This window comes from Durotheca rogersii, assembly GCF_024521655.1.
Source record: "Durotheca rogersii strain YMJ 92031201 chromosome Unknown GGS23scaffold_6, whole genome shotgun sequence".
NCBI lineage: Eukaryota > Fungi > Ascomycota > Sordariomycetes > Xylariales > Xylariaceae > Durotheca > Durotheca rogersii.
The window spans coordinates 124,595-140,653 of record NW_026251237.1 but is presented as its reverse complement, the minus strand read 5'-3'; the positions used below and the strand labels follow the sequence as shown (position 1 = coordinate 140,653).

Sequence of the window (16,059 nt, the reverse complement as noted above, 5' to 3'; positions counted from 1 at the left end):
GGGTATTTTGTATGGGTTTACATACAAACGATTTATCCCCGTAAAAAACCGGGAAAAATTCGGAAAATTCCGAAACTTACTTACGTAATCAATTGGCTTAATTAAATTAACATATGAATTTTTCGAATTTTCTACTTACTAATATAAGAAGTTATATACGATTTTAGGTTTTTTGAAACTACACTAACAATTTGCCATATAATTTATTAGTAAATCTATTAACTATGCTCTATATCGGCCTCTGAACCTATTTTTTTCACGGTAATAGAGTGGGTCTATTACCTAATCCTTTATACTATAGATAGAATGGTAATTAAGATTACGTAAACTTTTTTCCTTTTATTTTTCTGATTTTTATTAAATTAAATAAGTCTTAAAAACGTTAATTTTTAGTGTTTTTTTTTAGAACTTCTTTATATGGAAAAATAGGACAGTCGGAAAGGTGGAATTCTTACTATGAAAATAGGTACAATTTTAGAAAGTTTTAACCTGCTCAAAAACGTGGTTTTTTTAAAATAATAAATTAAATAAAAACGAAATCAAAGAATAAAAATAAGATTACTTAATACTAGCCATTCTTCTATTTATAAAATAAAGTATTAGGTAATAGACCTACTTTATTACCGTGAAAAAAATAGGTAAACATGTCGATATAAGCACAGTTAACAGGGTTACTAATAAATTATATGGCAATCTATTAGTGCAATTTCAAAAAACCTAAAATCGTATATAACTTCTTATATTAGTAAGCAAAAAATTCGAAACATTCATATGTTAACCTAATTAAGCCAATTAATTACGTAAGTAAGTTTCGGAATTTTCCGAATTTTTCCCGGTTTTTTACGGGGATAAATCGTTTGTATGTAAACCCATACAAAATACCCGGCTCGCGAAGGGGTGGCTCGTGAAGCGGTAGTCTAGCTTAGCGCGATGTGGCGTGGCGCGACATACACTATGTACGTCTGTCTGTCCGTCTGTCCGTCTGTCCGTCTTCATGGCTGGCCGGCCGACTAGCTACCAGGATTGCGCGTATGTACATTTGCCATGCAGGTAATGTGCGTGCGATTTGAGGCACGTACATCCGCGTATGTATGTGTGTGTGTACGCAGCGCCACGGGAGAGAGAGAGCAAGTCTACCCCTAGACGGCAGGTAGACGAGTGCGCGGGTATCCCTACGAGGCCATACGTTCCCTTCCTCCTCGTATCGGGGCGCCTACGTGCGTATGTGGCGTTCCGGATGGCGGGATGGCTGAACGGCTAGACGTTTCTGAACTTCCATGCCAGGTAGCTTGCTTTTCGCAGCGTATGTGCAGGCAGGCATGTAGGCAAGGAGATAGGTATGTAGGTGGGCAGGTCAGTCGGTATGTACGTCCCTGATCACCCCTGGAACCCGCAGGTGCCCGTGTCGTATGCGCGCACGTCGGCTGGCCGGCTAGCTCGGTTGGCCCGGTTTGGTTGTGCGGCCGCCCGCTGAGTAAAGGTCGGGTGCCGTGGTATGCCCGCCTACCAAGCCCAGGCGAGGGAGAAGACCAGTCAGTACGAGAGGGGGAAGGCTGCGGGCTCGGACGCTCTGTCTGATGGTTGGCGTAAGGCGCTGATATGGGCTACGAGAGACGGAGGAGAGGCGGTGGCTGTGAAGTAAGCGGGTAGGTAGAGTACCGCGGTGCTCCTCCTAGGGTCTTCGCCGTATGTAGCTGCGCAGGTGGGTGCCACAGGAAGTTGCCGTGGTAAAATGTATCTCGTGTTTAATGCCTAACAGATTGACACATGCACATGGGAGACAGTGGGTTGAGATCTTCGTCTCTTCACTCAGGTTGGTCCTCGTCGGCACCACGTGGCCATCTCTCCTGTTCCGTCGCAATTTCCGCCTGGTAACAGCTCCTCCCGCACCTCCCCTACGTACCTCCTCTCCCCAGAGACGAATATTTCCTGGTGACGAACCTGTGATGTTCCGTAACAAGCCAATGCGCGCGCGTTTCTGCACGCGGACGCATGAGATATACATATGTCTTATACACATACATATGAATCTGACTGATGGAGGGGGTGGCGTTGGGAGGACGACAGCAACGTACGAAGTCTGCGACTCTACGCCTCTCCCCTTGCCCGCACATGAGTACGAAGCGGCTCGACGCTTCGTGCTGTACGTATGTCACACGGACTGGCTGGCGCCGAACCGGGGCACAACCGTCGACGTACCACGCGTAGACGAACAACGCTGCGGACGAGAATAGCGGTCAGGCCTGCTTGAGACATACGTAGGTTCTCGCTTCAACCCCCTCGCACGGTCGAGGTGACTCGAGGGGCGGCCGTATCCTGCCTCCTACGTACTAGGTAGTTCAGCGGTTACGCGCGTCGAGCAAATTAACATGATACGCAACCTTCCCTGCTCGCTATACGTAGTGCCCAGTAGGTACGTAACCTGGATAGATCCCTTCATTATCCACCCGTACGTCCATGTACAGTGCTATATGCTTAATTCCCCTTAGCTTTGGTTTGTTATTGTCTCCTTACACTCCCCGTCTGCCCCCCTCAGATTCTTTGCAGGCCACGAGGGACTGAAGTGCTCCGTCGCGACAGCAACAATATCAGACAGGATAAATTGCCGATGCTGTAGTCCCGCTGGGCAGATATCTGCTCCTGTCCAGGATCTCCGTGAGCCAGGAGAAAAGGCAAAATGCTGCTCGGAGGTCAGCGGGACGGATGTTTCCGTTGCAGGGTGTGAACTCCTTTTACTCCTTTCCCCTTACTATCGTGGGTCTCTCCTATGCGTCCTACGACGACGGGTAACCTTACTCGGATCGGGTAGCTTATTAGAAAAGTCTTTCCGTTTAGTTACTCCTTATGTCCGCCCCGACATTACACTAGCATATAGGGTCCCGGGGTAGCCACGAGCGTCGGAGGCATTTACTACTACAGGTACGACAAGGGTAAAACAGGGACATGTAAGGGTTGCCAGGAGTTGAATAGGCTGGCGGAGAATGCTGACCGCCAAAGGAGGACGTGGTGACCATATACCTGCCAATTACAACAGATCAGCGGTTACAAGGCATGTATGACTACTTAAAGGAAAGACTAAGGCTGAAGGGTATCTATGTGGTATTGCGCAGTGTAGTGTTAAGTACTACGTGTCCCTAAGGCCGAGACATTCTGCGAGGATTTCGGAGGGACATGTAGGACCACGTGTTGTGAATCCGGGGGGGAAGACCTCCAGCCAGGCGATGAGAAAGAGACGATCCAGGGCCTGTTACCGGACAATGAACTAGTTATACCTAACATAGCACTCGCCTACAATATCGACAAGAGCGGCGCAGCCAGAGACGGTTAGTTATGAAGTACTTTCAAACTATAGTAGGATAATACTGGAAGACGATGTTGGAACTCTTGTTTCGTAGGTACCATTCCTTTTTGGGTTTACTACTACGTTGCACTCGACGTAGACCTCGAGAACACGTAACCAGAATATGTGTACACGAAGTCGTATTTCCAGGTCCACACTAGATAGGTGGATCAGATCCCAATGCCTCTGAGAGATTGATCGTCAATTTTCATTGACTGTATGCCCTTCGCCACAGTGATTATTGATCCACCCTCAGCAGAATCGCCTGTCATTATCCAGCAGAAAAACCGCAAGATTCCATTTTGCGCGCCGGTAAAGTCTAAGAGTATTCTTGTATGAAAACCTCACAATCATGAATTCCTTTGTCTCGGGTTTCCCCGTGCCTTTATAGTTCCGTAAACAACTCAAGACATTTGGATGCTTGCTGTGCTATTTGACCCTTACAGCGTACTCATGGGCCAATATTTCGAAGTGGGCTTGTTTTACAGTAAAGCGACAAACCCCGCCAGGGCAATGACGACAGCGGCGGGAGTAACCCGTGGGGCGAGGCCACTGGGGACCTGTGTGTAGATATTGGTGGATGCAGGGGGCGCTGGGGTATAGGACTTGCCGCCCTCGCTAGGACCTGAGCCTCCAATCGTTGATGTGGGGTAAGGAACGGCTGTGGCGGGGTTCGACTGGGTGACGATGGTAGTAGCGCTGTGATCAACCCACACGGTCGGGGTGGACGTCACTGTCTGGCCCTCCGAGGCCACAGCAGTGACGGTTACGCCAACTTCTTGGGTTTTGGTCGCCGGCAAGTGGTCGGTAATGGTGTACGACTTGGTGGTGTAAATAGTCTCTGTATTGGTCTCGGTGATATAGATGGTGGTGCCATCCGAGACGGTGGTGTGGACTGTCACCGGGCAGGTGATAGTCTGTAGGACCTCGGTAGAGACGTACTCGGTGACAGTGTACGAAGTGAAGTCAGTGGTGGTCGTGGGAACTGTTGTCGTAATGGTGGAACTCGACGTCCAAGTAACCACAACCGTAGAACCTTCGATCGTCCTGGTCTCAGTTACAGGGCACAGCGATGTTAGGGTAGTGTAGACGACAGCCTCGGTGACCTCGGTAGTTCCAGGTCCCGTCGCCGTCTCGACGATGGTTGTGTCTATGTAGGTAACAACCACACTGGTCGTCGTGTATGTAGTGATATGGGTAGCGCCAGGGGCGGTGACTGTTTCTGTAACGGGGCATGTCGTTGTATAAGTAACCTCGACGACAGTAGTAGTCCCAACGGTAGTGTCTGGTCCTGTCACGGTCACTTCACCAGCCCCGCCTCCACAGCCACCACCTGGACATTGAGTTACGGTGATGGTCAATGTAGTGAGTGTGGTTTCAACAAAGACGCTTACACGTTATTAGTCAAGTATCCTGTAGACTTGATGCTGCGTAGAAACTTACGATCCTTCATAGGTGACCGTGTTCGTGATGGGGCAGACCGTGGTGGTTTCGTAGGTGGTGGCGGTCGCAACACTCTCATAATCCTTCTCGCTTGCCAAGACTGAAGTGGCCAAGGCCAGGATGGGGAAAACAGCCTTCATTGTGGGTCGAAGTAGTACCTTGAGGGAAGAAGCAACTAATAGCGAGCGTCTTACTTTTCAGCCGATATGAAGAATATACTTTCGAGGGGTTGAAGGGGAGCAACACAACTCAACCAGAGTCTTTAAGCAACCTTAACGAAGGAGTTACTTTCAAGATGAGGCTTCGGGTGAGAGAAGGCTGTGGAGGTTGGTAAGGAGAGAGCCTAGAGAAAAAGATGGGACGGCGGGCCTTTATATCTTCGTCCTACTTTGGTACGCACGGCAGCTGTACGACCTTAATAGCGGTCCTTCGTTCTCTTCCCGGGCCCGAACTCCCGACCATTTCACGGACGCCATGTGTGTCAAGAAAATATGTGTTGTGGTTGGAAAGGGCTATTTTGTAGAACACATCGAACTGAAATGCAAGTGGAGCTGGGTTTCGTGATATGGCGACCTGGTCGATTGGATAGGAGTGGTACCATAGTTGGTGAGAAGCCAGCCTAGTTCAGGGAGGAACACCTCGACTCGGAAGGGGATCGACGACCACAAAGGGCAGCCCACCGATTAGTCTGCCAGTTTCTTGCGATGGTGAACACGTTCTACATATATGTACGTAATGCGTAGCTATGTTAGCCTTGGGTGAAATTTCGGTAGTTGGGAGGGATAAAACCCCAGCCACGGCGCCGCCGACCAGGGAGTTCCTCCGGTCGTGTAGACGTGGGCCGATATCGTGGACGCAAGTGAGAGGCTGGTTGCCGTGGCGAGATGTTGAGGGCTAAGTCTGCTGATTCATTTCTATCGGTAAGCATGATGTAGTCGAAACCCAAGTCTCGGCTTGGTAGTAGCTAGACAGCAACATACCAACTACTCGTGAGTAATATGTGCCGCTAGAGGATGCCGCTGCTAGAGGCTGCATGCTAACGATGAGCGCACCAGGCATCCGGACAACGGGATGATGTTCCACAAAGTCCCTTCAGTTCACCACCACCTATCCTCATCCCGACATGAAGTGACATTGGCTAGCCGTGAAGTCCAGCCTTGGCATCATGTTGCACACTCTATCAGCCCTAAGATACCTACAACGTAGGAGGTATTGGGACTGTAGATGTTCCCATATGTTTCTCTGCATAGGGTGGCAAAAGAGCGCCAATATTGTGGCTGTTTTGTAGGCAGCACGAGATACTGTGATTAGGGCGGTGTCGCCCGGAGCATGTCTATGCCTCCAGCCGGGCCTGTAGATGGAGATTGGAGGCCGGTAAATACCGGTGCATATGTCTGTTCACGAAGGGTTGCCAGAAAAAGTAAGGCAGCAGAGCAGATCAGCTCGTGTCGGAACTGTAGTGTCATTGCCAGCGTGGAAGGATCGCAGTGCTGCGGTTGGTCAGAGGCGCCGAGTAGGATGACAGAACAAGCCGCGACGGCGCGCAGTCTTGGTGAATCAGGAACATCAAAAATTCGCATTTGCAAAAATACAGCCATTGGTCAAGACCTCGTTCCTCCACACGGGGCCTCACCCGTAATCGAACGGCATACTGTTTCGAGTATGGTGTGCCATCCTTCTCAACTGCCGCCTTGGCATTTCTCTCAATAACCCTCGCATCTGGAGAGCGCCAAGTAGACTTTTATTTGATTGGAGCCTGGCACCGAGTTTCCGACAGAGCGGCAGCTTGCCGGCAGTCGAAATCCTTTCGTGATGGCTGCGAGACAGCTGGATGTGTTGGTCTGTCACCACGAGACCAAGGCGGGCAATCTGTCTCACCCGGCGGAGTTCTTCATAGTGCACTGCATTGCCAGTTATCGAGACACCGTGGGTAGTCGACTCTCGAAATGGCCGGAGAATACGGTGGTGCTGCGCATGGTCAGAATGGCCGCTACCTCTGTATCAGTGTGCGACGTGACCGAACAGGACAGGAATGCGCAACATTCGTAGTGCCACCGCGTCAATGTTTCCACGTACGTGTAGTTCGTCTCACGCCGCAAGCCAGAGTTCTCGCTGCGCTACCGAACGATTGTATCTGATGTTGTTTCGGCCCAAGCTGTGATACCAAGTGTAGATGGCAGCTGTACAAGTCCAAGTCTGGATTCGCTTCACATCCGAAAGGAGGATAGGTAGTCGACTGGCCAGGTGCTCGGCATGATGCAGACTGCCTAGATGGACGCACGATAGACAGGCAAGTGAGTTGGTATCACGGTGTGTGGGCCTGCAGGTTCGTGCTTGTCACCGCATGGTATGCCTCAGCTGGCTGCGCGGAGAGAGGGTTGGTAGGAAGGGATGCTGGTGTTAGGAGATGGAGAAGCAATGATATCCAGCGGGTTCGGAGGTTAGAATGTATTCTTCCAAGGGTATATGCTCTTAACAGATACTACCTAGGGTATTTTCTCTTATTCCATAAAGCAGCCTATTACGTAATGAGAATCGATAAATCACCAAATTAGGTAGAGGTACTTGAGGCACAGAGTAGGCAAGTACATCTCACACATTCACAAGGCCATCTCGAGTCATTTATCTTATTCGTAGGATCATCCTTTAACAACATTATACGGCGATGGGTTCGATGTCCATGGAGTTCGTCAACGATAGCCGTACGAATTATATCCGCAAATTAAAACTACCGTGCCCCAAGCCTATCGCAATAGCGCCTCCTGGGGAATGGTTGTCATTCTTGGTAGACCATCTAGATACCGGATTTCTCGCTTCACCCGACGCTGCTAAAACCAACTCTCGGTGCGTATTTCTTGAATTCCGGAGAGAGGTCTCACAATCTGCTCCGGCACCTAGCAAACGCTATCAGGGAGATCGAAGCTATCGACTCGTTCCGTGGCGTTGAATATGGCATCCCTCCCGAGGCCGCGTTTTGCGAAGCCCCGCCAAATCTCGCATACGTTCTGCCCTCCCGTGAGAGCTACGTCGGCATCGACAATGGCATCGCGAGCCTGGACAAAGGTGGGGTTGCACGGTTGCCTGAGAGTCCACCGCCCTGTTAGCCTAGGCTCGCTCGGTCGGGTTGACTGGAAGGGGTTCGGGTCGACTTACAGCGCCATGGCATCCAGCACGATCTTCATAGCGAGAAACTTACCGTCGGTCGGCACACCGTCAACCATCTCCGGCCGCTCGGCGTCGTTCTTGCCATGCTTGTCGATTAGGTTCCAAAGCACCTCGTACAGCAGCGAGGCCCATACCGTGCCGACCTCGTGCACCCTCTCCAGGCTGTTTACCATCGAGTACGTCCACGGATTCGCCTCCATGTCTGTTGTGTACATCACCTTCCTGGCCGTCGGCGGGTTGGTGCTGTTAGTGGGCCACGCGGCGAATCCGTAGGTGGCGTTCTCGCGCGTGTCGTCTGGCTTGAGCATGACGGCCGCCGCATAAAAGTCGCTCCAGCCTTCGGCCATGCCGTCGGCCTCGAACGCGTCGAGGCAGTTCCTAGTCCGCGGTCCGCCCGTGAGTCTCCCCGACACTATATGTAGGTCGCATCTCGTTAGCAGGCCATCTTTCGCCCCCTCGCTCCCCGCCAACACCCGCCATCACTTACGGCCGTGAGTATACTCGTGGATGACGAAGCCGTTGTCGAATGCAGCATCCCTTTCTGGGTCGGTGAAGTTGAAGAGGTACAGCACGAGCTCGGGTGCTACTCCTTCTACCGTCCGAGTGAGATAGCTGTGACACGGTTTAGTGACGTGTTTTGCGGGCTCGAAAGCCTATCTTGGAGCGTCTCGGTATATTTACTAAAGCCGGAGGGCAAAGATTAGCTCTACCAGTCTCGCGGGGGGGTTCGGCACGTACCCCATTGTTCTTCCCACCCCAGTGGTGTATCCTCACACGAACAGCATCGTAACCTCTACCGCCTTCGCCGTAGTTGTCTGCCTGGAAGTTTCCCGCGGCTGGAGTAAAGCCAAGGATGTATAGCAGATCGTGGTGCATGTTGACCGTGTAGAAGACCTGTGCTACGGCGGCATCGCGGTACGTGAGCCCCGTTTCCGTGTCCGGCACGTATGGGTATTCGAAAGTTAAGTTCTCGCTCGTCGGGGCGTACACCTGGGCGACGATGGGGACGGAGCCCACGTCGGCGTTGTTACCGGCAGTAGTGTTCCGACTGTCGTGCCATGTATGTTTCGATGCTGTTACGTCCCAAGGGTCACTGGTTATCTTTCGCGCCCCCTCGCTGGGATCGTTCAGTCCCCATGGACTACGACACGTTAGGTCAGGTAGTAATCTGGGCCTCTGCGCGTCAAAACTCACTACACATCGTACGTCGCATAGGAGATGTAATTGGCGAGGCCGAGGACACCCGACTCCCCTTCTACATCCACATACGACACGACCCAGTCGTCGGCTGTTCTCGTCTCGACTTTCCACGTGAGGGCTAGATCTCCGTTCGGCCTCACGAAGTACACCAGGCTTGCTTCAGGGTCTTGGACTGTGCCGGTGGTCCCCGTAATCGTGTACGACTCAATACCAGTGCTGCCTTCCACCGAAGTCTCCCCTGAAATTGGGAGCTGAAGCGTGCTGCTCGCGACATCTAAGGCTCCTACTGCATCCAAAACACATCGTTTCTCGACGAGGCTTTGCTGCGGGATATCTCCGGCGAAAAACGAGTTTCCGAAAGAAAATATGCTTCCATCGCGTGCGACCTATGGTTAAGTTGGCTCATTTTCTTTATTGAGACTCGGGGGAGGTTTTGGCTCATATGTGTCAATCTTAAATGGACCACTTACATTCACGTTGAAGTCGGCGTTATCCACATCCAGACCGTGTATCGTTTGCCGGAAGTGAACATGGCCGATACCATTTGTCCCGACGTAGTGGTCCTCCACCAGCCGGAACGTGGCGTCGGGTGCGGTACTCCTCACCAGTTCGGTTGCCGTCTCGACGTAGTCGCCTCTCTTGAGTAGTTTCAGTGCATGGTTCGCTGCAACGTTACCGGCATTGCTGTACTCGGTGGCTTCTTTCAATCGGTAGGGATGTGAGTCGAGAAAACTCCCAATGACGGCATGCGGTACCCAAAGAAAATGAAATAGGGGGATCGAGCGCATCTTGGACAAGCAAACCTTCACGTGGGCCGAGATCGCTACTACTACGAGGGCGCGGGGAACGAAGCAGCAGAGCTTGGGATGAGTCTGCCGGCATCATAGTTTTATATGAATGTACCTATATATATCTACCGCTTACGATCCTGCCGAAACAGCCCAATAAAGCGATTCGTGCATGGCGATCCACGCTTGCCAGATATCTGTGTAGGGTTGCTTCGCTTGAATTTAAGCAACGCTCTTATCTGAAAATTGGGAGTTCCGAAAGAGGTCAGGTGGATGTTACGCTATGGGGTCTCCGCGTCCCGTTGGCTGGAAGAGGAAGGTAATAGACAAGGGGAATCTGGATCTGGACGGGGAGGCTAAAAAGCTTCTTCATAAATGGTTGTGGTTGATGGGGAGGGAGCCGTTGACTCGCTCGCCAGGCGGAACTGTCAACTAGTTCGGAATAGCTAATTGATCGGAGACAACTCGGTTATGGCCGGTGGTGACGGGCAGGGTTTTGACGCCTAGTGTAACGCGTCTGTACAAGGGGTCCGGTCGACACGTAACCTGTGTGGGGGCGCCTATAATACAGAGGCATATCGAAGACATACGTAATGTTAGCTGTTAGGCCCCTGATATTTTTCTTCTGAGGCTCTGTGACAGTCTCGCGGGAGCGTACAACTACGCAGGTAGGTAATGCTCAGCTAAGCACTCTCCGCCTAGGTATAGGGGATCCAGGGGATGGAAACGCCGCTAGCTAGCATCTAGTATATTCGTCCAGTCGTGGTCCCTAGAAAATCGCAAGCATTGCTCGTGCCAGGGAGAGCGGTAGGCTGTTCGGCGCAACAGAACGCTCCAATGTAGATTAGTGTAGGAAGGGGATGCCCGAAGTGGCGTGTCATCGGAGAAATGGAAACTCCTGGGGAAGCCGGCGCGGCGACACATCCAGTTTCGATAATCTATTTCGCCGAGCCAGATGGTACGGGATGGCTGGAAATGGGAAGGTTATGGGCGGAGAGGAGAGAGTCTCGTGCTGATACAGCTTCGAAGGGTTGATTCCGACAAAGTGTCGCAACGCACCCTTACGCTCTGCGACATATAGCCGAAGTACCTAATGTAGGTAGGTATACTTGCTCATCTTATCTTATCTCGTGGACCACCGAGTCGGCACTCCCACGTGACTTTTGAGTCACCTAATCTCCACCTTAGATGAGGGAAGCCTTCGTCAAGTGGACAGTCACGTGACCCCAATGTCTCTGTTGATCTACCTATCACGGTCCCTCTCCAACCAGCACCCAACGCTCATGGGTCTCTTTCACTAATGCCAGTCATTTCGCTCACGCTACGGCAGAGCGAACTTCTCGAAGGTCAATACGCGTACGAAGCTCTCGCGGCTTCGAAACACCTCGTCCACTTAGCCTACCGGAGTCTGATTGATAATCTCACCAGCGGTATGCACTTCCCCCGTCCCACGTTTGCAAAGGTGCTAGTATTCGACCCGATTCCCATACAGTTGAAGAAAAAAAGAAAAAGAACCACATAAACAAGTATTGCATCCTCCTAGGTCTTCAACTGGATCCCTCACCTACGTTCTCTTGCATGTGCTTTCTTAAACCATGCTACCCTCGGCCGGCACTAGACCCCCTCTCCATCAGGCTGGTTTCCGACATGTGGGCCTCTGGCACTCGATTTTCCCCTCCATGAAACTGACAGCTAAAACCGTATACTTTTATTTCCTTTGAGACCATTGCAAGGATCTGATGACTTTTTACCAGGTGGGCAGTGATGCACCAGTGACTACGACCAATTTATGCGCCCTATCATCCACTAAGTCTTTTTGGGATTTTGAACACGTTGGCAACCTGAGAATTAGGTGTCAAGGTGACGCTGCGCCACAAAGTCGTTATACAAGCACGGACATACCTATGGTGGTTGCTAACAAGTCGTCGTATCAGCTACCACTCGATATAAGCTAGAGACCCTTGCTCGCAAAGTTCTTTCTACCCTCAACACACCACATGGCAAACCACTAATTTACGGCCCGCGTTAGATCGAGGATGGGGTCGAAGAAACACCCCTGGCCAGATAGAAGTCATTTCGATGCTTACGACGCCTTGAGCTATTCCCGGACTGCATATTCATTTCCGGGTTCAGCCCGACGCCCAGTTGCACTCCCAGACGCAACGCCACGGTTACATCCTCTAGTTAGAATGCGAGAGGACGTCGTCATCTGCTCTGGCTAGTCTCCAGTTCGAGAGGAGAAAGGGGGGTCATGTTGCTTCCAACGAAACTTGGTTATGCTAGATACCTAGGTTCACCGCCAAACCTTTTCCTCAATTTGTGAGAAGGTGCATGGTAAAAATGGGCTCGTAGCGCTTATTGCCCTACACGACGGATGTGATAATGATATGCACTATGTGGCGCCCTCCCTTGGCCCCTACTAGATAGGTGGGAGAACAGATCACCTTCAACTTCCTTGACCGCTGATCTAATTACGAACTCAGACGACGCGGGATCTGTAGCATCTGATCTGTAGCATCTGAGCTAGACGGCCCAATCGCGCAGGCGAGAGCAAGGGTGTTAGTCAAGCAGACTTCTAAAGACCATGGCTATCTAGACGAAAAGACCTGTGAGTAGTAGTCCTCGGCGTCTCAATATTTCCCCTTTGACCGCCTGGTTGCTAACGTGGGATGCTCTAGTGAAGAGCATACCGGCGGAGGGGCGCGCCGTGGAGCATGCAATGCTCATGAAGGATAGGCTTAATATCAGTTCCTCGGTCATCTCATATGCCGTTATTTTTAATAGGTTGTGCTGCGCCTAGTTCAAACTAACAGAAGGCGACATAGCCTAGCTAAAAGTCTATACGCGAGCAACGTCTATTTCGTCCTCGAATTACTGCGAAACGCCGATGACAATACCTTTTCTAGGACTTTGGCTCGTAAGGAGACGCTATATATTTTCTTCAACGTCACGCCGTTCCACGTTACCGTCGAATGCAATGAAAATGGATTTCCTCCTGAGGATCTCCCAGCCACCTGCAATGCTGGACAGAGCTCGAAACCCCTTGCTGGGGCATACAATATTGGCAACGAAGGTACCGGTTATAAGTCTGTCTTGATGGCTGCGTACAAGGTACATATACAGTCTGTCAATTTATTCTTTTCTTTCTCGTATTGACCCGGCGACTCTGGAATGGGGAGATCTTGCCAACATAGGAAGACACTGAATATTGCCAACAAGCCGACCTCACAATAATCAAACTGTTCCTATTAACGACGTGGACGCTGTTACGACTGAGGCGCAGGACGGCCGGCCGGTCAGGCAGCAGTTTGAAGGTACTCAAGGGGTCCACCTGTTGGAAAATTGGCCAAATAAATATTATCTTCCTTAACTGCCCGACTTCGCCTTCGATGACGCTCACCGCGTTCAGCCTTTCCTCCAGTAGGCTGGGCTGGATGGCCGTCGGCTTTCTGTGAAAGTCACGCAAGTCACAACTCTTACTGGCGACGCTGCTGAACCGCTCCAGGAATCACTGGACAAAGGCCTACGCGTTATATCGGTCGGTAGGCCCTGGTAGTTTATTGTGATATCATATTACATTGGAAACTAATATTCAAGTAATATCGCGACACATTCGGAAGCCCAATGGTCCAGAAAGATTACCAGCCGCTTTAGGAACTACTGAAAAGGATTATAATCTTCGAGAAGGGTGGAATCAGCTCCGAGTTACACCTTCTTGAGGACTGCCTTACGTTGAAAGTTCATCAATCCCAAACGAGTCTGCACATTAATACCGTCAACAGTAACTTATATACGTTCCCAAGTAGCCCCGCCGCCAGGATGTATGCTTCCACTGCCTTTTCCCCCTTGCACTATTCAAATGGACAATGGACAAAGGCGTTTCTACTGCCGCTAGTAAGACGCTTAAACGAATAACCAGCAGCATCCTAGACACCGAACCCTCGTCACTTGAACCGATTTTGAAGCAAAAGAAGACGTCGCCGGGTTGGATTTCCCGGATGCGGGCGAAACTACCGACACGCTGGGTAACTAAAACCAAGCCCCTTTGGCCAAAGTTGCTGTTCATCAAACTTTTAACGCCTACATAACGGCTAAGAGTCAGAGACCGGCGATACCCGCAACCGGTTCAAGAGACGACGAGAGCGTTGAAACGGTAAATCCGTTCAGGTACGGCGAAGAATGGTCGGAAACATCCTCATCCCGCCACACACTAAGTAGCACACCTGCGTCTTCATCAATCTAGACCGTCGACCAGTTTTAATAGCTCACCGGCGCAATTTACGCATTATTTAATACCGTCACCGCGAGCCCTGGTATTCTCACGCTAGAAGGCAGGGAGACCCCGAGATACCTGTGGACCTGAGATATGTCGATTTGCTTGGGAAGGTTATCTAGATAGCCCAGGGTGCGAGTCTCCCGTGCAAGGGGTCCCCTGACATATCGACACTGAGAAGCACACTTGGCGAACAAGATAACTTGAAGCTGCTCTCGAGAAAAACCAGACAAAATGGTTGATGTTGCCGGTGAGCTACGTGCAACCCCCCTTTTCCCCAATAGATTCTCGCCACGAGGACTGGTTCCGTACTTATATTTGTACGAAGCGGTTGCATTTAGCTGCTCAGGCCCACCGACATTTTTAAATAGGTCGGTATGGTGTAAGGTGGTTATGGTGGTTAATATATATTAGTAGCCATGTATGTTTTGTGCGTATTCCTTGACTACGAGACCGGATGTGGAGCTGCCCTGGTAAAGAACGAACGGACGGAAAGACATCTTCCGTGATGTAATATTGGTGGGATATGCTGAATATATATAATCTATTTTCCGTCCTGGCTCTTCTTTATTTCTCTCTCAAAATCCAGGGTGGAAGATCTATTTATCTATGGGGCAGGATTCGAAGTCTTGACTGACCCTCTTATATAATCTTCAACTCCTTCGCACCAACTCTCGAAACTGCTTCTACCAGTTAGATCAGGATCGACTGCTTCAGCCACCTTTCCAGCTCGCCCGTCCACCCGAGCTTCTCGTCGCCAAGCGCGAGCCCGATGCCGTGCGGGCCGTCAGGAAGGACCAGGATCTGGAAGGGACGGCTGTGATTCGCCATGGCGGCAGCAAAACGTAGCGAGTTCTCGACGGGGACGGTGGCGTCGTTGGCGGTGTGGAAGAGGAAGGCGGGGGGCGTCGCGACGCCCACACGGTTCTCCGCGCTGAGCGTAGCCTCGAGTTCGGCGGTGGCGTCGTCGCCGATGAGGTTGTGGCGCGAGCCCGGGTGCGTGACGCCGGGGACCATGCTAATGACGGGGTAGCCGAGGATGGCGAAGTCGAGGGCGGCGGCCGGGTCCGTCGCAGTGACCGCCGCGAGGTGCCCGCCGGCGCTGAACCCCCAGATGCCGAGACGGTCGACGCGACCCTCGGCGCGGATACGGCGCGCCGCCTCAAGCGCCTCCTGCTGCGGCCGCGGCGAGATGGGCGCCGGTACGGTCGCCGACGCCACCGTGTACGACAGCACCCAGGCATCGACGCCGCGCGCGTTGAGCCACTCCGCCGGCGCCGTGCCCTCGTTCTCCCGAGAGATGAAGCCGTAGCCCCCGCCCGGCAGCACCAGGACGCCCACCCGGTTCGGTGACGACGCCGGATAGAAGTCGAGCACCAGGTCAACCGTGTCGGCGGGGTAGGCGCCCATGGTGAGTCGGGGCCCCAGTGTAGAAAGTAAAGAGAGCGTGAAAAGAGGGAACTTCATATCTTGGGATTTCTATTCTTTTCGAAGTGTTTTTCTCGTCTTTTTTTCTCTCTCACTCCGCCTCTTGGTAGGTATCAAGTATTTACGAAGCAAGCGCTAGGCGATTGAGGAATGTGCGAGGAGCAAGGGACAGAAGAGGGGGCAAGCCCTCGAATTAATATGAATTTAGGATAAATAGGACTTTTTTTTCGGGGTCTAATGCAACTGTGTGCTAAATATGGAAGGCCTGCTGTCAACGCAGGATACCATGATTTTCTGCCAGAGAGGAAAACACCCTGCCGCAGCGCCTCAGCCACTGGGCGGCAAAGACATTTCAACGGCGGCTAGCAGCCAGCTTTTCCTGATAGAAGAGATTCGCCTTTCAGTTCTCGCCGGTTAATGAG

The 16,059-nt window shown here is 51.6% G+C and overlaps 3 protein-coding genes across 3 annotated transcripts; all 3 read right to left on the bottom strand.

Moving 5' to 3' along the window:
* Positions 1–3,575: 3,575 nt before the first annotated feature.
* GGS23DRAFT_448884 (uncharacterized protein) lies at positions 3,576–5,030 on the bottom strand. The gene is made up of 2 exons (XM_051514005.1): positions 4,784–5,030; positions 3,576–4,729 (listed from the first exon to the last, which is right to left on the bottom strand). The coding sequence occupies exons 1-2, from the start codon at positions 4,921–4,923 to the stop codon at positions 3,823–3,825; spliced, it is 1,047 nt and encodes a 348-aa protein (XP_051373192.1). The 5' UTR covers positions 4,924–5,030; the 3' UTR covers positions 3,576–3,822.
* Positions 5,031–7,374: 2,344 nt separating this feature from the next.
* On the bottom strand, positions 7,375–10,001 carry GGS23DRAFT_560361 (extracellular metallo proteinase 1). Its single transcript, XM_051515882.1, has 6 exons — positions 9,619–10,001; positions 9,143–9,534; positions 8,689–9,089; positions 8,436–8,561; positions 7,937–8,360; positions 7,375–7,864 (listed from the first exon to the last, which is right to left on the bottom strand). The coding sequence occupies exons 1-6, from the start codon at positions 9,934–9,936 to the stop codon at positions 7,678–7,680; spliced, it is 1,848 nt and encodes a 615-aa protein (XP_051373191.1). The 5' UTR covers positions 9,937–10,001; the 3' UTR covers positions 7,375–7,677.
* A 4,901-nt stretch (positions 10,002–14,902) lies between these two features.
* On the bottom strand, positions 14,903–15,619 carry GGS23DRAFT_595213 (alpha/beta-hydrolase; the record flags this gene model as incomplete). The annotated part of the gene is made up of 1 exon (XM_051518276.1): positions 14,903–15,619. The coding sequence occupies one exon, from the start codon at positions 15,617–15,619 to the stop codon at positions 14,903–14,905; it is 717 nt and encodes a 238-aa protein (XP_051373190.1).
* Between the last annotated feature and the right edge of the window lie 440 nt (positions 15,620–16,059).